Raw genomic sequence first — 25063 nt, forward strand, 5'->3', positions numbered from 1 at the left:
AAAGTAAAAATAATTATGTCGGCTTAAAGTTGGTTCACCATCAAAATAAAGAATCGACAACATCTGACTAATTTGAATGAAAAATTCATGAAATTGTGTGAACAAAGACGAATTTGATCTTCACATTTTGCGATCCGTCAGCGGGAGGGACGAATTTGAATGACAATCGACGATTCTGAATGCTATGTCGTCGAAAATGTTTGACGAAAAACGAATTACAATGACAATTGACGAAATTGAAGTTAGGATTTGCGTTTCACGTGCTTCTCGGGACGAAATAGAATAATAAATCTTTGAAATTGAATGACAAAAGTGCGAAAATGTATGGGAAATTCTGTATTATTTGTATTCCAAGTATATATATATATAATATATATATATATGTATATATATATATATATATTATCAGTGTATATATATATATATATATATATATATATATTCTTGCTCTTTTGATACTAAGGTGGGTACTGATTTTTTCATCTCTTTCTGTGTCAATATACTGATATTTGAGTTGGTTGTTTGATTTACTTTCTATTTGACCTACTTTTGTCAAAGACACCTTTGCAGATCTTCCATTCATTCTGTCCAGTATTGATATAATTATGAATGGATTATTTGCTGAAAGCCCTGATTTGCTGAAGTGTCAGGTGCTAGGTCTATCTATTTACAGTGTGTTAAAAAAATAATAATAAAAAAGGTAACCGAAGTTCAAAGGTCAGCTGTGTCAAGAATACATGTTTTATTTTTTTCTCGTGAAATGTTTACTACAATACAGTGCAATGCGAAGTAACTTATCAGCTTTAATTTCACACACGGTTAGGGTACTTCGAAGGTGAAGGGTATAAATTATACTTTTTCCAGTTTTTTTGGTTTGTGAGGTACGAAACAACTTTTCTGTGAGCTTTTTTATTGTTTCATCGTTTGTTTTCACACCAAGTTTTAATGAGATGTTAGACCCTCTCATAACTTTTTGTAAGTAAATGTATTGTAATGTTACATAACCAGTGTCTAGCTGCAATCTCTGTTGAGCACATCCTCTCCTACATTCATTTCATCGAATACGAATGAGGGATGAATGGCATTGAGTGCTACATTTTCATTCAGCAGGGTAATTCCTGCTGCAATGTCAGGTATGCATAACGCCGCATTCTTCTATATGATTGACTTTGTTTCACAAATTTCCGGTTGCAATGTCAAGAGAGCACAGCCCAACATTCTTCTTAAAGAATGGTATTTACTTGCTACGTTGTCATGTAACAGCCTATTGCTCTGGCAGCAAGGTCAGGTAAGTACACATCACCTAGTTGAAAGTATTCAAGTGGGACAAGTGCAGTCTTGAATGTAACAGGAGACAGCAAATGATATCTGATCATGGTTCAACTTACAGTTGAGCAAAGGACATTTGTGGTGACAACATTTAACCGTACCGGTAACATAACGGATACAAGGCCGGGGAACATTCCGTTTGCAGTTCCCAGACTGTGCGCAAATATCAAGAATACGGAACAAGCCTTACAGAAACAAAATATTCTGGCAGGCTTGGGAGTGGGAGATGCCCAGAAAACACTGAGGCTCTCAGGAAGTAACTGGACGCCCATCCAAGGACCACAATTGGATTAAGGATAAGGCCAACAACTTTCCATTGTATTGCACGATTGGACCTTAACATGTATCCTTACAATAAAGAGCATGAGGGTAATCAACTGCTGGAGAGGGATTTCAAGAGGAGGCTCAGCTTTTCGAAGTGGCTCCTGGGCAGAATTGAGAGCGATGCTAATTTCCTGCGAAACCTTGTTGGCGACGAAGCCGCATTTAGCGTGGACGGGAAAGTAAACACCCACAATGTCGTTGAGTACGCGGCTGCAGGACTTCCACAAGAGTTCATACGACGTAAACACTATGAGCAGACAAAAATGGACTGTGTGGGCTGGTCTGTGTGGAAGTGGCCAAATAATTGGGCCATTTTTCTTCAACACAACATGAATGATGGTATAAACTTAGACGTGATCAATGAGGACATTGTGCCTTAGCTTGAAAAAAAATGTTGAAAGACAGGATCGAGGAGTGTTCAGACACCTTTGACGGTGCTCCAGCTCACCATCTTCGAGCTGTCCGTGAGAGGCTGGTAGAGCTATTTGGCCAACGCATGATAGCCCTCAATCATGAGGTGGAATGGCCTCCACGATCTCCTGACTTCACACCCTGTGACTTTTCCTCCGGGGATACCCAAAGACTCAGGGTATACACACCCCCACCACGTGATGTGGATGACTAGCAGGCGCGTATTCGGCATGAGGTCGATGCTTTTCTTCTTATGATCCCGCCATGGTTAGAAGAGCAGTACGAGACATGCAGCGTCGTTCACAGCTTTGTGTCGAGAGGAGAGGTGCATAAAAGATAAGGGTTGAATGATGTGCCCACCAGATATTGTAAATCACAATCACTCGCAAAATGTTAACAGAGGGAAAAGCATTTCATTAAAAATTGATGTGAAAAACAAACGATGAAACCAAACACTTGCAGAAAAGTTGGTTCCGTACCTTACAAACCAAAACATTTGGAAAAGGTAGGTTTTGTACCTTTCACCTTCGAAGGACCCTAACTCTGTGCTCCGTGACAATGCTGACGCAAGCAAGGTGTCAAATCAAATCTTGTGAAGCACATTGTATCTTAGTAATTATTTCACAAGAATAAACCATATATTCTTGACATGGCGGATCTTCGAACTTCGGTTACTATATTTTTAGGAACACGCTGTATGGGTTCCATACACAATGTCTTAATATTGTGACACTTTAAAGAGCCAGTAATGTGTTTTGGCTCCTAAATAAAAACTAAAGACAACTTTTGTTGCTTGACAAAATCCAAGATACGACATGAATTTGTGCAAGATTAGTTAAAGCATGAATATTGGTGATCTGAAAGATATGTGTAAAGATAAAAGGTATTGAAATCAGTCTTATATACCAGAATCGCAGTTGGTACTATTCTTATACCGTGAATATTCATGAAGTAGTGATGAGAACGTTATTTATATCTTAAAGAGAATTAGAGTTGATATTCAATTTTGAAATAATCTTACTCAAGCCATAACGAAACGTTCATTCACTGGGTTAATAATCAGTATGCGTTGAAAATCATTCGTTTCGACTATTATGTAAGTGGTTGTGTTTGCACGGTTGAAGTATCCCCTAGTCTGTTACTAATACATCAAGGAAGAAAAAAAAATCAAAATGAAAGCCAAAATTCTAGGAAATCTTGAAATTATGATATAAGATTAATAAAAAAAAATCACTATTCTTTACTGACAATTTTTTGAGACATCACTCTGACATCAATGGATTGCCAAACACGAATTTGGTCGAACTTTGGCGTTATACTTTTACAGACCCCTATATGCCATGCTCTATTTAATGCTCGTGATCTATAATGACTTTATGTCAGAACAATGCTTGCTGTTGTCATCCCAGAAAAGATGGAAAGGCAGCATACGTGAAAAACTCAATTCCACTTATCAGATTCAGAAAATATGATTTATTGTAAAGCTGCCCTGGCTATTACTGCATTGGATAATGAGGTTTTCATTAAAAATAACAATCTGTTAACATTCAGGTTATATCCGGCAGCTTGAATTCGTCTTGTTTTCGTTCGTCAGTAATGCGATGAAGATGAACGACCGCAATAAACAGTGATGAACTTTAAACTTTTTTGAATTTGGTTCCATTTGGTAACACCCTAAAAAAGCAACCGTGCGTGCAAGTGGAAACGCCCTCAGTTTTCATGGTTCTCTTTGGCACGGATGATTTCATGTCTAAGCAGTCGGCAGCGGAAAGGAACAATGCATACAGGAGCCCAATCTTTTATATCTGTGAATGCCTGCGTGAAAATCGTGAAGTTGCACAATTATTTTTCCCATTTTTTTTTTTTATTTGGCTGGCATTCCCGTCAGGGTAAATATTATCACTCGATAACACGTGCAGTTGTCACTGCGGTAGGATAATTACCAAGGATACAGACTTAAAAGGCTAGTACCTCCTACTGCAGAAGGCTAGGAATTATCACTGCATATTCCTGACTGAAAGAGTTACCACCGGCTTTGTTCCCGAATGTTGGGATGGTGCTATAGCGCTGTCAATTATTTTCGCGTTTCACGATAACTCTTATAAACTTGTAGCCATTTGCTTGGTTTTAAAAGAAATATATAAACTGGACACGACGGGGAAGACTTCATTGACAAACAGATGTGCGTATCTTGATATACAGACTGATTGAGAGCGCTTGGAAGTTTCTCCAATAGTAATGGCAAGGGGCCTTACACCTTTAGTCGTCTTTCTGGCAGCCCTTCAGATATGTCACTCACTTTCAGATGTAAGTACACTGATACTTTCACTTTTTTCAGAGAAATAAAAAGATTCATGCTTATTCCACTAAAAAAAAAAAAAAAATGTATTTTCTCCTGCCAGTACTCGCACACTTTTAGTCCAGAAAACTATTGCTTGTACTGGACCAAAATTTTCGAATAATTTTTCTGAAAATATGATTTTTTTCCTTTTTTAAACAAGCACTCAAATCAATGTTATTCAAAGATTGTAACTTGCACGTTTTATTCGAATGCATTGACCTGTCATCTGTCCTCTCAATGAGCGTGACGGATTTACTTGGAGTGGACGTTTGCTTTGCCTCTGGTTTCTTGTTCTCTTCGTTCTCCTTTTCTTTCTTCTTTACCCACGCCGATGAAAATCGGCAGGGGGTTATGTAAAGGGTTCCGTATGTTTGTTTGTTTGTTTGTTTGTTTGTTTGTTTGTTTGTTTGTTTGTGTGTTTGTTTGTTTGTTTGTTTGTTTGTTTGTTTGTGTACAAGATAACAAGAGAACGGGTAAACGGATTTGCACGAAATATTCAGGGGATGTCTGGATAATGACAGGAAAGAATCGATTAGATTTTGGTGATAATCGGTTGACCCTTGCAAATTCTGTGCGACCTTTAAGTTTTGACCCCATGGTATAGTGACCACTCCGAAAATTTCCCGTTTCTCACTTTGCGATTTTCCGCTACCATACGAAAACATAAACTCCCAAACGATCGGACTTCGCTGCTCAAATGTTCGTAAGAATTCCGAAATTTACGTTTAGGCCTATTTGAAGGACTATGTCCTTCTGGATTTATGAAAGTTCGTTCTCCGTCGTCACAAACTGGCCCGTATTTTGATGATTTTTCAAATTAAAATTGATTGTTTTTTTCGTTGGAGGAGCATTTGCTCGGTCGCAGTCACACTGCACGATATGCGCGCTCAATGTCAATGCGTGTGCAAGGCCGCTGAAAATGCATCGCGCTCTACCCTGTTGGTGCAAAATAGCATCGGGGACGTTGCGGCGCTCGTTGGTGACCGAATACTGGTGCAGTAGACATTTGCATTTAACCCTTGCATTGAATAATTCCCGTAGACACTAATCATAGGGGTAATTGCCTAGGGGGTACGTAAATTTTGTTTTTCTTTTGCGCTTTTGTGGATACCATCAAAGATCGTACACTCATACGACCTTTGATATCAACACACTCTCGGCTTGCTATAAGCAAAATATCCCGCAAGAAAACGGCGTATTTCTCGATTTTTAGCGCTTTTTCGGCGACCCGTCGCGTAGACAATACTCTTAAAACTGGACTTAATTCGCGCGCGCTTGGAAAAGTTCCGAATCTGCACTTTTGACGATGGAATTTGGGATTTTCGATGGATTTTTGGAGGAGACTAAAGGACTTTCCTGTGGTGAATGAGTGTTACCGTATGTGAAATGATGTGATTTGCGTGTGATGTGACTGTAGAACCAAAGATCGTACACTTCAGTGTACGATCTTTGGTAGAACGCACTGGCTGGTGATAGAGGACACTGGCAATTAAGTGACCGAATTCTGGTAGATGACCGAATGCACAGTATGTTTACCCCGACTTTCTACAAGGCGTGGGTCTGCCGCCTTTGACGGCCCCTCTCTAGTTTGTTTTGTTTTTCTTTTTGCCCTTTGTACCTTGCTATCTTGCCTTTTATGTTCGCTTCTTGGTTCGTCCTTAGTACTTTTTTTTTTTTTGGTCCGGACTCCACTGCGAGACATATTCAGATTATTATTTCCTCCCTGCAATCCGTAGAACAATTACGAGCTCTGCTTTTGCGGTTCCTTCATGTTTCACATCTTGTTAAAGGTAGACTCTTGTGTGGATTTGGTATTTCAGCAGACACCCTCTTTTATAGTTACGATCAGCTGCAAGTGAAAATATGGAAATTATTATGCTGGAACTGACCACTGAATCTAGAGTATATAGACCAGTGTAGTTTCCGCAATCAAATCAAATATCGCTTTCCTTCTCAGATTAGTTTCAAAATGAATGACAAGTGAAAATATGGAAATTATTATGCAGTAACTGACCACTGAATCTATAGTGCATAGACCAGTGTAGTCTCCGCAATTATTGCAAATATCGCTTTCCTTCTCAGATTAGTTTCAAAATGAATTGAGTTACGAACTGCCCAGCCATTTTAACGGTAACCACCTAGAAGTGACAAAGAGATTAATTCAAAATTATGATACCAAGCTTCCAAGGATAAAAGTGACAAGTAATGCGAGTTTATAAGGCAACATGATATGCTCTCAAATGATAATGAAATGCAAATTTGCTTAATAAGAATTACACACTGTATAGATGTTTGATGTCATGCCAATGGTATGCTAATTAACTTACTGTTTTAAACGTTGGGGATGACTAGATTCTTTCATTCTGAACTATCAGATTTTTGTCATTTGAGGTTCATTTGTGTGTGAGGGGGAGTGTTTTACTCGTGACTGAAAACATTGGTAATATGCATAAGAATAAGCTCAAAAATGCATAAGCGCACGATTTGTTGTTGTTATCATTCTACACATGTCATATAAACCCATAGCTCACTTCAAATCTGTACAGTTACATCTCGATTTTAAAGAAAAATTTAAAAATGCAACGCAATCATGAAAACAATCCTTTTTTAAATCTTTGTTTGATTGTCTCGATGGTAGTTTATTATCATATGAGCCAATATTCGGTGTGCAAATGCGATGCAATTTCAGCGAATTTCTACCCCTTCAATCATTAAAAGCACACAAGTTCTGAATCTTCTCCATGACACCTTCAATTCCGCGGCATGCCTTGAAAAACAGCCACGCAATGGAAAACTTCAAAAAGAAGTACCCCAAAAAAAAGTTTTGTCCGGATATAGTCCCTAAGAAACATAGTACATAACTAGATACTCAATAGCATTCAGTCATGGTCGTTGTTTATACGTCACTATAGTTCTCTTACCTGTGTTCAGTTCAGTACTTGTGTTCTCGACATGTTCTTATTTCTTCATTCACATGTTTCCTCATTTTTCCTGCCTCTCTTCATACCCTGCAGCTAGAAGAGGTCTCTGCTCATTTAATTCAAATTGCGAGAAACATAAAGGAAGAGGCGGTGAAACGAATTTGTCATTTAAGGACTCGATGGGGGAGGGAAAATGTGAAAAGGGCACTATAATGCAGTTATAAATGATTACTGCTATAGATACTTTAATGTGTAAACATGTATGTATACATAATTATTCATGGGAATGATGGAGGATACGTGTCCACATTCCTGTGGCCAAACTAAGTTTAATTCCTGTGGCTTATTATACCACGTTTATTTCGCAGTTTTTGTTTTGTTGTTTCGTTGGGGTTTTTTTCGGAGAAAAGACCTTCCATGATGAAGAAACAAGCAGCCTATATGGTTGACTTAGGTTTTTATACAGGAACCACCTTTGCAGAGATATCGATGGTGTGGATGATCATGTCAATCCAAAGTGATTTGTGTTTTTTTCCCCCTCTGGCATTCAGAGCTAAAAGAAATCCTGCTAAAGAGAGTCGGTGACGGAAATGCTAACTTTGCAATGCCCTTTCAACCAACGAATCCATATCTTACCAAAGCTGGTCTCATAACGTGATTATTTGATGATCATCTTTGCGTGTGAGCTTAATTAAACAGATTGATTTCACTTCATTGTTCCCAGAATCCGGTTGGGTTAACTCTTCCTTTGGCGTTACGCTTCCTTAAAACTGGCTGGCATTTTTAATGCCTTGTCAATTACTCTGCGGTTTATTGACGGTCCTCCTTACCCTTCGTATTTACCTTGCACTGTTGGAAATGTGATTGTTTATTGTCATTCTTTGCCACTGCCACCTAGTCACAAAAGCAGTTTGACGGAGGCAGACGTTAGGAATAATTGGTAAATGTAGATCATGTTCTCTGAGCAGACAAATCATTTGCGACGGATGCGAGTGCCCCCAAAGTCCAACATTCAGAGTTCTTTATTTTCCGAGTATGTCCCCACAAAGAAGAGATAAACTGATCTTGATCAGTTTCTGCCTGGATACAAAGTACATGAAAACTGCGTTATCTGTTAATATAATGTTACGAATACAATTTGTGAAAGACTCAGTACACTTTTGTACCTAAAATTAAATGAAATGAAATAGAGTGAAATAAAGTGAAGTCATCAGTATAAAGTCAGAACACTCGGCTGTAAAGCTGAGTATAGATAGGATATCATATGGGTGCGGATTTGTCCCAAATAAGCACGAAGCGTTCGCGAGACTGTCCCAAGCCGTATAGGCAGACTGTTTGCTGACAAGTTCAGCAATGATAACACCAATTTCGCTGTTTTGCGGGAAGCTGGAAACTTTCGAAAAACAACAACAACAACTTGCTTTTCAACTCTTGCCGAACTGAAAACAACGCCTTCGAATTAAATTTTCCGATTCAACGCAATGACGCTGACAATGAACTCTTTAGAATTCCTCTTCTTGTCTATAGTCCTGTTCAGTCATAGCATTTGAATCTGTACAAATAAACATTTTGTTTTTCTTCAGTTAGGAACATGGATCGACAGAACAAACAAACAATCAAGGAAACAAACAATACTAGTATGTTGTTATTTTCCGTCTTTCTTCCTCGTTCACCCTCCCAACGCCTCCTCATTTCTTTTTTTTTAATTCTACAAACAAAATCCGTGCTACTGAGAGCACAGAAACTCAAAATGAAGGCGAATAACTAGGCCCACGCATACTATTTATTTCGACACTTTACCTGTACGGCTTGATGAAATAAAGAATAATGATAACTGCAGAAACAGTAACCATTATATCGCCTTAAAGGGACTGTACAGTACTGGTTGATGTGAAGGTTTCAGCTTGTAACGTTTTGTGCGATATTTGGAAACCACTCCATGAAATGCTGAAGCGCATACACTTCTAAGGGGAATCAAACGTTTATTTTGATGAAAATTGGTTTTGAGTTGACTGAGATATCTAAAAACAAGGTAAAACAAAGAGATTCAAATAGAGAGTCGTGGCCTGTCAATTTCATTAGGATTGCTTTTTTTTTTGAATATCTCAGACAATTCAAGGCCAATTGTCATCAAAAAACTTTGAATCCTTCTTGCAATTGCATACTATTTAAAATTTCATGAGCGGTTTCTCATTTTTCCACCAAAAATATCATTATAAACCTTAATCCTCACCTCAACCAGTATGTACAGTCCCTTTGACAGTATAGGGTGTGCTTCCATCGTCTTTATGAATCTTAATGTTTTCCTTCCGACTTATTTGCATCAAATTCAAAGTCAAATTCATATTCAAGCTTTTATTTTCACCTTTTTCTTTCAAAAGAATGTTAACAAATATAAATTCGACATGAATGTCAAGGAATGATTCACAGGTACACTGTAAAAACATCGGTATTGAATTTAACACCACGGTTGTTAAATCTAACACCGATCAAACTTCAATAGAGGACCACACCCACAGGTGTTAAAAATGCACTGTGATAGTGTTGAAAAGTGTTCACCTGACACTTCGTGGTGTTAATTTGACACTGTACCTGGTGTTATTTTGACACTGTACTGGTGTTAATTAAAAAATGACACCACATGGTGTTGATTTGATATTTTTTGGTGTTAATATCAATGGTTTAACACCCGTCCAGCTTAAATAAGAGACCACACCAGCTGGTGTTACTTTGGTGTAAATTTATTTTCACATTTTTTCAAAAATCTAGTATTTTAATGTTAAATTCTTGATCGTCTTGTTTAAATTGAAAATCAACAAGAAGTGCAGTTACTTAGAAACTCTTCAAAAAACAGTTTAAAATTTGAAAATGACACCCGGAGGTGTTAATTTAACACCATAAATGAGCACCGAAAATTTAACACCAGCTCGGTGTTCACTACTTAACACCGGACGTTTTGCAGTGTAGAAAGGAATAAGACGTAAATGTCAGTAATCATTACAGCGTGAGGCATTATTCATACAAACATAGTCATACATTTTGTAAAAAAAAAAAAAAAATAGGAGGCACCCACTGTGAAGACTGTGCTTGTACTATGTGGGCACCTCACAAGGAAGAGGAAAAAATAGGCGAATAGCTGAAAACTAAAATTGTGCATGCAAAAAAATGAGAAGAAAAAGAAAACAAAGAGGTGCAGGAGTAGGAGGAAAGAGACCAAACAACTAAAATTAGCTCAATCGATACATTAGAAAGGTCAAAGCCCACAGAGACTATATTAGCCAGAGAGCATAGCGTTTAAAACGACCGAGAAAGCCCGATTTTGAATAATATTGTGCTTATGATAAACTTTAAAAATTACTTTTTATGGCTGACTCGTACCCAATTTACAACTCCGCCCATGTATGCCTAAATACATGATTCCCAATTGCAAAGAGCAAAAGAGCAAAACAGGAGCACAGGCAAACTCCAATTCCACCAGACAATTATTATGTGTTACTATAGTTCACATAATTACGACAAGGTTCATCTACTGGTATTCGTTTCACTTAACTGGAGAGATTGTACTCTGCTGTCCACATAATCTACTCCTTTTTTGTCCTGTCGATTTATCCTTATAGTTGATCAGTGCATCTGAAAACCTTCGGGAAATCATCTGTTTGCATGTGCAATGTGCAGCTTTAGCTGGCCGTAGAAGACCTAATTTGCAATTTTATAATGTGATTAAAACCTCATCAATTAGGAAATCCTCAAAACCCGACTCCAAAGATATGCGGACACTTGGTTAAGACAAGATGCGTTGAAGTCTTGAAAGTAACGTCGAGGCACGGTAGCATAGTGGTCCTGAATTCGCTTCGTCAAAATTGGGTCCTTGGATAAGGTTTTTCTATACCCATGATGGTAATAACAAGGGCAGGACGGTCCTCTGGTAGAACAGTGGCAAAACTGTTAAGGATATACCCTGAATTAAATAAAAGAGACCATAACTGATTTCCCCATATATAATTTTATGATGTTGCAACGTAATGCTCAGATTTCTGCATAAATGCCATCACACAATGAAAAAGTTGCACAAGTAGTTTTTGCAGTGTTTTGAAGTTTGAGTAACCGCATGTCTCACGGTCGCATACGTAGCACAACCTTGCAGCTAAACAAGACATAATAATCAATGTTGTTTGAATACCTTTCACGGCCATAAAGTGTTTACCACACCATAATCAGTGTGCATTACAACTCATAATGTGTGAACAATTTTGATCATGGCTTATGTTGTGTTTGTGTCCGAGCTACGCATTCCTAAAATGTGACGCTGTTTTTTTTTTTCAGTTATATTTTAGACGGTTTCGCTGGCGTGACTTCTTTAGTTTGTGCCGGCCTGTACAAAACCAGCTGCCTTGACTCTATACTTCTCAGTATCAAAGCTGAATGAGTGTTTTGTGGGATGACTGGTTTGATTCCAGCATCCAAAAGGTTAAATGTGTATTTACCGGCATGGAAAGACGCTGCGCAATTGTCACTTCAATTGTTTATTTAACACTTAATGTGTACGTCATAATCTTCATCACTACTGTCATTATGAATCAGTACCAAAGCCCCCACCTCAAACAGGAAATAACACTATTTGTACATTAAAAAAGGCTTTATAGCTCAGGCTGCATGCATGATATCCTATTCCAATTTAATCAATCAGTCCTATTTTCAAAGGTGTGGTGCATGGGTTCGCTTTGCTCATATCAAAGTAATCTTTTACGGAATTTCATTCATCTTGTCTCACTCTTGCGATGTATATTATATGCATCATTTGGATGTGAGTGTATGTATGTTTTTCTGTGTACTAGTTTGTATCCTATTTTTACTTCTGTCCGTAAGTGAGTTTTTAGCCTTCATATTAATAAAACAAAGAAGAAAGAATAATGCTATCTTGATTTGAGCCATTGAAATATTTGTTCACACACCACGATCCCTGTTTAAGTGATGAAACTGTCTACGTAGTGAACGGTATAAAGAGACATATTTGAATCTTATATTCGGGTCAATCATTTAGAGTGCAGAATTATTGTTTGTTAGTTGGTTTGTTTGTGCGTGCGTGTGTGCTGTTGTGCCTTTTTGTATATATTGTAGTTGGGTGTATAGGCCTACCTATGGTATAGGTGCTTTGGTAGTTTGGCAGGGCGAGTGTTAAACAGTGAGAAGATTAATAATAATCATTGATTCCAGTCGACCATGATGCAAAGTCGTAGGCGTGAAGTCCAATTCAACTAGTATTCACTGGTCTGATTTAATAGCAATAGGCAGCACCATTGTTGAAAGATGAAACAGAATATTCGGCACTCCCTGCTATACTTCCAATCGGGGCTGAAATTGTTGAGGACTATTACACCCTCTGCCGGGTTGCAAGATGACTGGTCGAACAAGGACAAAGAGCACATATTGGCATGGACATTTATATCGAGATTATGAATCTATCATTATTTCAATTACTTGACATCTAATTATGGGAATAAATGAATTCTAGTTAATAATACAAAATGTATAATGAATACTTATCAGTAGATTACATTTAGGATAGGGAAGTTCAAGACTATAATCAATGGTCACAAAACTTGAATAACCACTAGGCATCCTTAGTTGTGTCTACCAACACCATGAAAAAGTGGGGGTCAAGGGTTATCAAGTAGTCTAAAATAAAGGGATGTAATGAGGAGAGTTGTGAACATGGACACTGGGGATTGCTCATTATGCAAATAAATCTCTGTTTTCGGGGGTTTGTTTTGTTTTTGTTTTGTTTTTTGTTTCAAGGAAGTGAAGGAGGAATACGAGTAAATTTGGGAAACTGCAGAAGTTTGTATCTTTTAGGAAATGCAAAAAAAAATGGACACAACGCTAAACTTTATGATAATCTGTCACTGTCTGTGGTGATTATAATGCAACAATACGATCATCTCAGTCGACAGGGTATTGTTAGCCGAAATCCTTCAGTTTGTTATTCTTACGCTCATGTACACACAACAAGCCATTTTCAAGAAGATCTATTATCTGAAGTTGTGCAGGGGAAAATAGTTTAAGAAAACAACCTTGTCGTGAGTTGTTTTCTAGTTTGAAGTTAGACTAATTTGCTTTTGACAATAACTTTTGACTTCCTGTTATCGGTCAAAGCCTTTTATGACAAAAATATCACACATTCACAAGAATGAGTTTATTTCTAAGATTATCATGCGTGGAAGATTTTCAGATGAGACACCTGATAATAAAAAAAAATCATTCTGTTCGCTGGTGCGTGTGCTCTGTACTTTGTATGCGTGTGTGTGTGTGTGTGTGTGTGTGTATGTTTATCCATCCATGTTTAGGGGTTAGCTATGCTTTTTCAACAAAGCTATGATCTCAGCTGACGTCAACGCTACTATATGTTGTCATATAATTTTTATATTTTTTTCGGATGACTTGACTTTAAGCCCAGGGAAGATTGTGTCTTTATTACACATACTCCTCTATTCGAGGGATGGGGTAAGCTTATGCAGTCGTTGGCCATCAATTCGTAGAAGGAAAGCTGGCTGGAGGAGAAAAAAAATGAATAAAAAACAAACTGCAGGATCTGCAAGGGCCCTGCAGGGCAGGCTGGCTAATCTCTGATGTAATGCAGCAAGAATCATAGAATAGCTAAAAAAGTGTAGACCAGTTGCTCTGATGAGAGAGAGTAAAAGTGCATGGGCACACAAAGTCACACAAATTCAATTAAAAGTTGATAAAGATTAAGGGAGTTATGAAATTATGAATTTTCGCTGATTGCGACAAGCTCTCAAACGGTCACTACGATTTACACAAAACGAATAGTAGGCGTCTTGATGATGACATCGGCTCACAACATGATTATTGTTTGTAGATCAAGTTTTGACGTATTTCCAGATTCTTTATTCAAAGACAATATTCCCATCTTAAGTCCTAACATACCTTACTGATCATTTTTGAAGTCATTTTGACTAGAATAACATGATGTTACACCTTTAAAGCACAGAAAAACAATCTGTGCCATTCTCAATAAACGATCAATGTTATAACGAGGTCATGACATTATAGGCTCTCTCATTTGCATATTTACACTAACTGCTCATTTTTTTTTGGGGGGGGGGGGCAAAAATTGGCAAAACTTCGCAATCTTATAATCTCCTTTGTATAGTTTTCTTCCGATTGTGATCTGTTTTTCACTGTTGTGTTTATGAAATGTAAATCTTCCTATTCCGATCAACTTTCCAGCGACCCGGAATTTTCCTTTGAGTCATGAGTTTATGTACGACACCCATGCTGGTAAAAAAAAAAATAGAAAATATGTCAAGAACGTGTGAGCTATCCCATTCTCGAATTCAGTTTTCATGGGCTCGTACGTGGGGATCCTTTTGGCAATGTCATTATGTCCAGACCCAAAAAAAAAAAATGCAAACGTTTTAGTTCCATGGAACAGGATGGTCATTGGTAGGGAAGTCACTGTTGGGGACCCAAAAGCATGAAGTGTATGATAGTATAATCGTAGCGAACATGAGCATGTTAATAGAACAGATAAGTGACAAGAAATGATTGGAACAAATTGATAGCCAAGAAGCACCAATGACAACAGAGGAGCGCTTGCAAGAACTCAATCCTATTAAAGTGACATTAACATAATGAATGCAGTATATTGTACTGGCGACTTGTATTTGTCGAATATGGGCAAAATATATTTCCTATTCTGTGAAGGTCCCAAAATAAAGTCCCGCAATATGTTGAAGAGTATTGCCGAAGGATGCCGGGGGGCACATAGAAATTACAGTCATTGGGCAGAAATCACGGTTAAGAAGTTTATTGTGGTGAATCACTCGAACACACTTACAGGGATGGATTTTAAGGATGTCTCGCCGGGCATGAGAGGTGCGATGCGGTGAAGGACTTATGACTAACTAATGCAATAAGCTAACAAGACTGGAAACCGTTTCTGGACTGGTTGACTCTTTATCTCTTTCGTTGGTTACTCTCTCGCTGTTCAAACACGGGTTTCACTCTTAGCTGACAAACTCTTCACTCCATCTCCCAAGCAAGTGAGCTCCCAAGATAAGATTAAAGTCTGTCTTATATACCCCTTTCAAACAAGTTCCTCTTGTTCGGTAGAGATAGAGAGGACCAGTCACGAAGGTCACGAGAAAGACGTTTATCGCGGAGTATATAGGAGAAGGACGTCTTTGAGCACATAGATAAGGAGCTCAAAGTCACAGGGACAGAGAGGGCACAAGGACAGGAGAAAGTCAAGATAAGTAGTAAGCACAAAGGGCTGAAGGACAGTGAGAGTTAAGGGCAAAGGGAGCAAGCTGAAAAGGCTGAAGGACAGTGAGAGGCAAGGGCGAAGGGTAAGGGCAAAGATTCTGAAAGTCAGGACAAAGTTGAACTTAGGAGAGCAAGGCAAGATTTCTGAAAGACCAAGCAAAGTCAAAGTGAGAAGGGAGAAAGCGAAAGTACTGAAGTGACACCAAGGTCAAAGCGAGGGAAGGACAGACTGGACATGTGAAGGTCAGAAGAACAAGTGAGCACAAAGTCAAGGTGGTGAGAGCATAGAATAGACTTGTGATTGTCAGAAGAACAAAGGAAGATGGGTAAATAGAGAACTCCGCAGTATGCAAAGCAATTTGAGATTGGGCTAACTGAACCATTAATTTGCAATAGCGTTATCGAGACATCCTTTACATAGACTAGTACAATAATCATGGAAGCAATGAAAAACATGTAATGTTATACACAATGTTACATCAAACATCGGAACCAAAACGCGTGACAATATATTGGCCTCCGTCCAGCCGGGCAAACTTATAAAACTCAGAAATTGCAATTTCCAAGATGCCGTCCTTTTGTCAAGAGTTTGTGGGATACTTTCAGAAATTTCATGATACAGGTTTGTGTTAGCTGACTTTGTATCTTACAATCTTGATTTAAAATCAACTGCACACTGTACACTATTCTGAAAAGAGAGAAATGTTTCATGTCATCCATATCAAGAGGTTTTATTTTCTATTTCTTGAACTATTCTCAGTTCCACGATGTCTTCACAAAGGAGGAAATGCACGCGTACTCCAGGGCTTCCAAAATATCAGGTAAGCCTTCATACCACGCAGTATTCCAGGTCCGTCGATAGCATGTATGTTTATACCCAGAATACCACTGGTATATTCATCTGTTTTGCCGTAATGATTGTTATCAGCATTGAGAAAGAACATTTTCGTAATCAAGATCAAAGATCGAAACAAAAGTGAGAAATAATGTATTCAGTTTAAATTAAGTATATATGGAATTAACCTTGTGATGAAATGAGTGGCTTTGAAATTTCATCCTTAAAAAAATGTAATCTAAAATATCTTATACATCAGGAATTCAAATACTAATTCAATGGTCTTCTTCCTTTATCTGAACTTCCTCATATACGCCATTAAGATTTTCTTTTTGAATATTTTATGCAGAATATGACATCATATTGCCAACATTCGTCAGTCCGTCATCGAGAATTTCAAAGCGTAGCCTCGACGCGACAAAACATCCAATATCGCAGGAAGTCAAATTTACCGCCTTCGGCGAAGACCACCACTTGAAACTAGAACTCAACAGGTGGCTCTTGAAACCTGGTCTTGAAGTGGAGTACCTACTGGCCAATGGCACGATTCGAAAGGAACCTGTGACGACAAAGAACTGTCATTACTTTTCCACGTCTCTCACACATGAACAAGCAAAGGGCGCTCTCAGCACATGTAATGGAATGGTACGTAAAACTTGATTTCGAACTATATGTTCGAGGCTTAACATAAAGGACAATTATGACAATTCAGGACCTTTTAAAAGATTAGCCTGAAAAAAAAAATAGAATTTATTATACACAGGAGTGATGATGTGATGGAAATCGGAAAAGAAATAAGGAGGTTTTGAAGTTGTGATGTTTCTCTAATAGTCATACAAATACTTCTTGAACAGCAATTAATATGCAAATAAATGAGTTGATGATGTAAAAAACTGCAACATATAGGTTGTACACAGAATCTAGGAACGTCAATTTTCTTTGTTTTTGTTTTGGGTATTCTTGTTTGATTTTTTTAATCAAACACCGTTATTTACAAGTCTCATATCTTACCTGGCTGAATATTATTTAGAAGCTATTCAGACAGAAATAACTTTAAGTCACATAACTTTATAAAAGATGGAAAATTGTGAGGTGATGGTAACGTAAATGTTTTAAAACTATTTAAGGCAAAAAAGCTAACCTTCACAAATTTATATAACTTCCCTAATTTCATCAGTTAACTTTAAACTGGTCCGGCATTGACTTTATTAAGGTAAGTACTGTAGCAATTGCAATGAATACAAGACTGTCGTGAATATTTTTACAATTCAAGTCTAACTGCGATTAGCTCCGAAGCAGTTAGGACTTTGGTTTCTCGTCATGATGCAACTAGTGAAATTAAAAGTTCACTGATAAATTATTCAGTCGGAAATCTTTTTCTTTGACTTATAGAAATTAATAATGCCTTTTGCTGTGTAGAGTACTGAAGCGGAATTGGGTAGGGTATGACAAAGAAGGGGATACATTAAGTTATTTTACGTTAAAATGATGTGTATAATCAAGTATTTCATCCTTGTTTCATAATCACATTGTTGCACAATACATACAACTTTGTCAAGGTTGAAAAGTCACTTTGTCACTTTGGATCTTATAGTATATAAACTTAGTGTCTTCATTCCTCAAAAATACGTTTTACATAAGCATGTGTGTACAAGATCCAAGGATAGTTTAAAGGGGATGGTTAGTAACCGATCAGTGGGAATCAGTGGGAATGCTGAGGAATGATTGTTCAAGTCCTTAAGGGATTCATTTAAGAGTACATTATATATCTACTGTTGTGTGAAAATTATTTACTTCATAACGGTCTCATGTTCAAGTAATGTGCAGATTAATGCCCTGTCACTGACCAGGCACGCTAACCTGGAAACATTAAACTGCGCATTACTTGAATATCAGACCATTCTGAAGCAAATAATGTCCACACAACGATAGATATATAATGTACTCTTAAATGAAACCAATAAGGATTGGAACAATCATCCTCCAGCATTCCACTGATTCCCATTGATCAGTTACTAGCCATCCTCTTTAACCATTCGTCTTTTTATATGCAAATGGTATTTTCAGCGGGGCTCCATAAGTGTTGGGGATGAGGTTCTGCACATCGAACCACTCAAAGACGACCACGCACGAAGAGTTCGTCGTAGTGACTCTTTGGCAAGCCAACCTCATGTGATCTACAAGCGAGATGCGTCCAGTGAGGAACCGGCTAAGTGCCCGGTAGAGCAACGTAAGAATAACTTCCTTGTTTTTTTCTTCGTATCCACACCCTCTCCAAAACTGCCTCGGCTTTACCTCGTCACATCTTTTATTTTCACTACTAACTCCAGTATCTTTCCTTTATTACAAAGGAAAAACAAAAATATTTGCTGAACGGCGACTGATGTGTCGTAACCATTTAATGGTACGCAATAATGTGCATATCCCACAATTAATGTTTCCACACATTTTGTTCGATTCATGATATGTAGGTGATATTATGATATGCAGAGTATGCAAAACAAATCGCAAGAAAATTGCAAATTTGGATTTTCCCGAAGCCCAGAATATTGACTGATTTCGGGATCGAGGAGTTCTGACAGAGATAAAATTTTTGTGTAAATCAAAAAGTCATCAGTTGAAACCTTTAATGAAACCTACCAGATTGAAAAAAAAATGAATAAAAATGAGCAAAGAAAATGGCACTCTATCGGGACTCTAACCAGAAACCTCAGGATTGCTAGACCGGTTCCCTCACCATTTTGAGATGTGGGCAGCCCCAGTATGGTGTTCATCCCTATATTTCATCGCTCCTATGGTCAGTTGAACTATTACAAAACTGACATCAAAATGAAGGATATAGATTAAAATGGGACAGATTGCTCACTCACTGGTGTAATTTTGTGCATATTTAATACTGTATGACTTACACTAATTATTGTATCAATGATTTATTCATGTATGAATTATGTATGAAATTTTAACGATTTAAAGCATCGAGCGTATAGGAAAGTAATATTTTGAATATCTTTAGACTCATTTCTTTTTTGTATCAAGATGTTTTCTTCCATTTCCTACCCATGAACAGTGTTGAAGTGTTCATGAAATATCTACAGAAGCTTTAGAATCAGTCAGTTGTATTTGTGATAGTGCTAAATCACGAATACAGCACTGTACAATGTCGTATATTAGTACATTGACTTTAAGCTTCAATTGTCAGATTGCATTTTGTTCGACCCACAATAGATTGCATTTTGTTCGACCCACAATATTGGATGACTCACTGCACTTCGTAAGACTCTTTTAACTGAAAAAAAAATAATGTAGATTATTTATCTTCGTAGTCAATCCAATTTTTTGTAATGCATCATTTCAAAGCTGAGATATCCTTTCAGAATCCAATTAAAATATTTTTTTCTGTTGACTTTGTTCCTTATGGGACCACTATCACGAAAACACATGCACCTGTGCGATGGAGTACGTATGAGTGTGTGTGTGTGTGTGTGTGTGTGTATGTGTGCACAATATTTTTTGAAGGGGAAAATGTATCCATCATCTCGGATTCTTTTCAAATTTAGAGGAAATGTTTCCCATGGAGAAATATCAATATTGTATTCTCCAAGGTCAACCTAATAATGTTAAATCGTCCGGTAAAGTGATTTATCACCAAAATGGATCCAGGAAGACTTTCTCATTTGGTTGATGGCAAGTGATGAGGAAAATACAGTCAAAAAATCATTGATATGAGACGAATTGCTGGGCTATAATCCCACCCCTCATTGTTTTCTCTCGGTTTTCTACTGTCACGTCCTACATCAGAGTAAATAAACACATTCGTGTTCCCATAATTTCAAACCAGTACTTTTTCCCACTCTTTATGAATTTTATGACTAGTGATATCATCATTAAACGATTTGTATCCTCAAGATTATGATTGTGGGGCTGCTGTCGAAGACATAACGGATCAGTAGACATGGAGTTGAGATAAGCTCGACGTCGCTATTGTGATGGGGACTGTCCTAATGTTGTTTCATGTTTGAAATTCGTATTATTAATGCGTTATTGGCGCGTCAACTATTGGCTCGCCAAGATGTCGTGTGACAATTGGAGCATCTTGCGGAAGATTATTTACATATCCTGATGAAGAATGCGACTTAACACAAAAAAGAAGCTATACTGGAGATGATTCAATCGATATACGAATTAAACAGCTCTGTGACCTCGTACTCTGTGCGAAATACTCCTTCCACGATCACATGTACAACTTGTCGATATGGACCACATTTTCATCAGAACTTAACTGGCAAGGGTTCTCATAGAAATCTGAACGAAATGAGTGAAGTCATTCTTGAACGGACCCACATCACCTTTTCAAAGATAAGATAAGTTCCAACAGTCTGATTCAGAACAAATTCGATAGCCAGCTTGCTTTTACGGTAGACATGCAGAATGATGTAGTTATATACTGGCACAAATAAAAAACAGATTAAACATCTTACACCATTATTAGATGTATGATTATTAAAGAATTCTTTTGCTGAATCAAGTGGAACTAACACTCCCACTTTACTCTGCTTTTGAGTGATAATACCCAGTGAAGATTGGAAGGGAAGCATTTAAACATGCCACCTAATGCATGACTGGGAGTCTGGGACATTATGTCAATAAAGGCATAGTTAACTATGCCGTTTCTGACGTAAATACGAATTACTTAGACCATGGCTGCAAACAGGATTATTATTTGGGTGTATAATACGTTTGATACGTTCGATTACGTTTCAACCATTGTTATTTCGTAGCATTTGAGAAGCGTACGTTCACTGAAGCAAACTCTGACTTTGACGCTCACTAAAATCACGCTTGTTTTTGTCGACTCATTGCGGTAAAGCTAAAGGCTTCGCTCAGTTGCACTTCTACCTTGATGCTATTCAATGAAGATTACCAGGACCATCCTGTATAATGAAGTTCCGTGTGCGTGTATTATAAGTGGAATGGAGTTGTGTTCCACAGCGACGTTCCATATCCAGCCCTCTACTCTATTCTTATTTTGACCATTAATCTGCCGCTGCGGGGTTTATGTATGCGAAATACCCTCCTTTCCATTGTGTACGCGGTTACACGCTGTGAAGTTAAAGGAGAGAACGAGGAAAAATATGGAAAACAAGTTTAAAGGGGAGAACACAAGCACAGAAATTTTACATAGGTAACTAATAAGGAGAACATTATTCTCCTGATGTCACAGTAAGTTTGATCACCTTGATATTTCAGCTTTCATATAGTTTCGTCATTAGTACTTCAAAGTTGTGTCCTATCTCCATGGCATAAAAAAATCACATAGGTATTTTTTCTTTCCTGTAACCTGGGTTTACAAGCTTGCTTTTGCGGTTCCATCCTATTTCACATGTTATAGAGAATTGCCTTACGTGCATATGCTGACACACTTTCTATTATGCACTTTCTATGTATATATATATAGGCCTATATATATATATATATATATATATATATATATATATATATATATGGATACGAATTTATTCATTTATTTATTTATCTATTTATCATTCCAAGTTTTGGTTTGATTACCATGATTTACCATGATTAAATAAGAGGTCGAGAGAAGAGATATAAGGCATTACTGACGTCCAATATCTTTCAAGGGTTGCATCAAGTTTTCAACGCATCATACGTCTTGTACGGAAGCCTAGAGAAGACAAGTCATGCGTTGAAAATTTGGCGCAACGAAAAGTTGTTGGAAGCTGATAATGCATTGCAATCTCTTACAATTACAAAGCTACAAGAAATTGTGAAAACAATGCCCCATTACATACCCATGAAATTCAGAAACAAAGGATAAAAAGGCGAGGGAATTAAAAAAAAAAAGATTGAGACAGCACATCTCACGTACAAATCAGTCATGCTTCAAAAGGCAGTTGTAGATTCTATTCTGCCATAGCTATTTTCTGCCATGATGACAATGGGATTCGGGTTTTTACGTCACAATAGCAAATATCAATCCCACGGACTGAAAGCGGATGCCATTTAGACTTCGCCATATTCAACGCCGGCAGAACAAGTGTACCATGCACAATGAACTCTAAGCTCTGACAATATCCAATCAGCACGTTCATGGGAACTAAGAATGATGCGTATTACAATTAGCAATGTGGTTAAGTGCACAATAAGCATGTAGTGTTTGTCATTATACTGAAGAAATCTTTGGTTGTGCTCGTGGTAGTTATTTAAAATACCCTATCGCTTTTGGATGCCACAAACATCATTGCCCGGGTGTCCCAAAAAAAGCGGAACGGTGGATTTTCAGTACCTTGCGGGCTAAAAGTTATATATATATTGACATCATTAGAAAGAGCATCTTCCGCAGAAGACTATGATACCAAAATCATAAAATTTGGTTCAGTACTTTTTATTCTACGCCAATTTCTGAAAATGCAGTCATTGCCAAATTTCGCCGGATTTTTGCGACTTATGAGATAATAATTTGAGTGCAACACGCGATCCATACGGTGAATATTGTGTAAGCTCGGTGATCCATGTCAACAAATGATACAGCTTTCACATTGGGCACGGGCCAGGAAAAACCGTGTGTCTGTGTGTCTGTGTGTCTGTGTGCGCGCGCTCCCAATATGAAAGCTTTATCTTTTGTTGACATGGATCAACGAGCTTACACAATTCACCGTATGGAACGCGTGTCGCACCCAAATTATTATCTCATAAGTCGCAAAAAATTGAAAATGACTGCATTTACAGAAATTGGCGTAGAATAAAAAGTACTGAACCAAATTTAATGATTTTGGTATCATGGTCTTCTGCGGAGGATGCTCTTTCTAATAATGTCAAAATATGTATCACTTTTAGAACGCAAGGTGCTGAAAATCCACCGTTCCGCTTTTTTGGGGACACCCGGTATAATGTATAACAATCAGTTAACAATTGGCGGCAGAATTAAGAGAGGGTGCAGCACCCCCCCCCCCCCCCCCCCCCACTACCTCCACCACCTGGACCACCACCACCGTCATTACAAGTGAAAATGATACTCATTTGGATACGAAGAAAAACTTTTTTTTCCCGTAGGCCTTGTAAGAGCTGCCTTTCTCACGCTTTCTTGTTTAGGGACCAGTAAGAGGTTATTTTGCATGTTCTTAATCAAATTACGTTTGCTCCCTATATAATCACTCCTTTCTAGGATATATTGATGGTAATACCGGAGGCGGTGACGACGCTGCATCTGGAAGCGAGACAATCTACGACGGTCCGTACCTCGGTAGAAAGTACATTGAGTTCTTCTACCTTGCAGACAGCTTGGTCTACCAGGAATTTGGAGACGAGACAGAAAGCTATGCAATGACCGTCCTGAACATCGTAAGAATTACTTTCTGATGACATTACCTTTAAAGATGACTCTCTTTTATGACAGTTAGATCAAAATATGGACAGACCGGTGTAAGTATTATCAATATTGGACATTTACGAAAAGAAACTTGAGAAATATTTTCAAACATTTTTTTTTTTACTTTTTCAACGAATCCATTATTCAAATTCATGAATTTCTTCCGTCGAGATGTTTTCAATTCAACTGATTGACAAATTGCCCTACATCGACGTAAAATAATCACTGAATTGATCAGTGTTTTAGTAGTAGCCATGATAAAAATCATGGGCGTACATACTCGAGCAGGATTCGAACATATACGACCTCCTGTCCTCCTGTCCGGTGATCAGGAGGTCGTAGGTTCGAATCCTGCTCGAGTATGTACGCACATGATTTTTATCATGGCCACTACTAAAACACTGATCAATTCAGTGCTTATTTTACATCGATGTAGGGCAATTTGTCAATCAGTTGCAATGAATCCATTATTGTTCAAAATCGAATGACATGCAAATGTGGTGAAATGCACAATAATGCATTGGCCTCACAAATCTTCCACTGAATTGTGTCGAAAAGAAGAAGAAGAAGAAGAAATCCTAACTCAATGGTCATATTTGTGACCGTGCACCTCAAAACGAACATAAAGTCGCACACACTAATTTTGCTTGAGGACTGAAAATAAGTGAAATGGGTCAACCTAGCCGAACTTGACTTTTTCATATTTTCTGAAAGAGCGGGTCTTCTTTTACATTATGCTAAAATTTGGTATCATAAAACGGGCAGGAAAGTGTGTTTTTCTAGCGGTTTATCTCGAATGTTTTTGGTAGAATAGTGTGATTAGGTGTGTCTTTAGAATCCCTTTTTCATTTCTGAAAAACCTTGTCCATACTCTTCACTTTCAACTCTAATAACTTTTGATAGGATAGTGCTACTGCTTTGAAAGTTGGCATTGATTATGGACAGAATTGTTTAATGAGGCATGCTTAATTTCAGTTTAATCTAATAATCCCTTCATTGTTGTTACTCTGGTGGTTTACTTCCTGTTTTTGTCCCATTCATCGCACAGCCAGCACGGTTTGGTAAAGATTAAGCGCTTGAATAGACACTGTACTTCAGAGCCTCTTTTCTCAGTTTACACTTTTTCTGAGTTTGTGCTTTCTTTCCAATATTTAGATAGGTTAGGAGAGTCCATTTGATTTGAGTTACACATCATTTTAAAGCTTAAAGTCTGCTCTTTCAGAATATGG

General features: G+C 37.8%; 1 protein-coding gene across 1 annotated transcript in view; it reads left to right on the top strand.

Annotated features, from left to right (window-relative positions):
- The window catches only part of LOC139720269 (uncharacterized), a 128452-nt gene that overhangs the window by 25792 nt on the left and 77597 nt on the right, over positions 1-25063 (top strand). The window contains exons 8-11 of the mRNA XM_071631629.1: positions 16373-16433; positions 16797-17092; positions 18515-18677; positions 23631-23806. Of these exons, the coding sequence (XP_071487730.1) occupies positions 16373-16433; positions 16797-17092; positions 18515-18677; positions 23631-23806 (696 nt within the window). The remainder of the gene's footprint in view (positions 1-16372; positions 16434-16796; positions 17093-18514; positions 18678-23630; positions 23807-25063) is intronic.

Source organism: Diadema antillarum, unplaced genomic scaffold (genome assembly GCF_040938485.1).
Source record: "Diadema antillarum isolate AM-2024a unplaced genomic scaffold, OU_Dant_1.0 scf00000125, whole genome shotgun sequence".
Taxonomy (NCBI): domain Eukaryota; kingdom Metazoa; phylum Echinodermata; class Echinoidea; order Diadematoida; family Diadematidae; genus Diadema; species Diadema antillarum.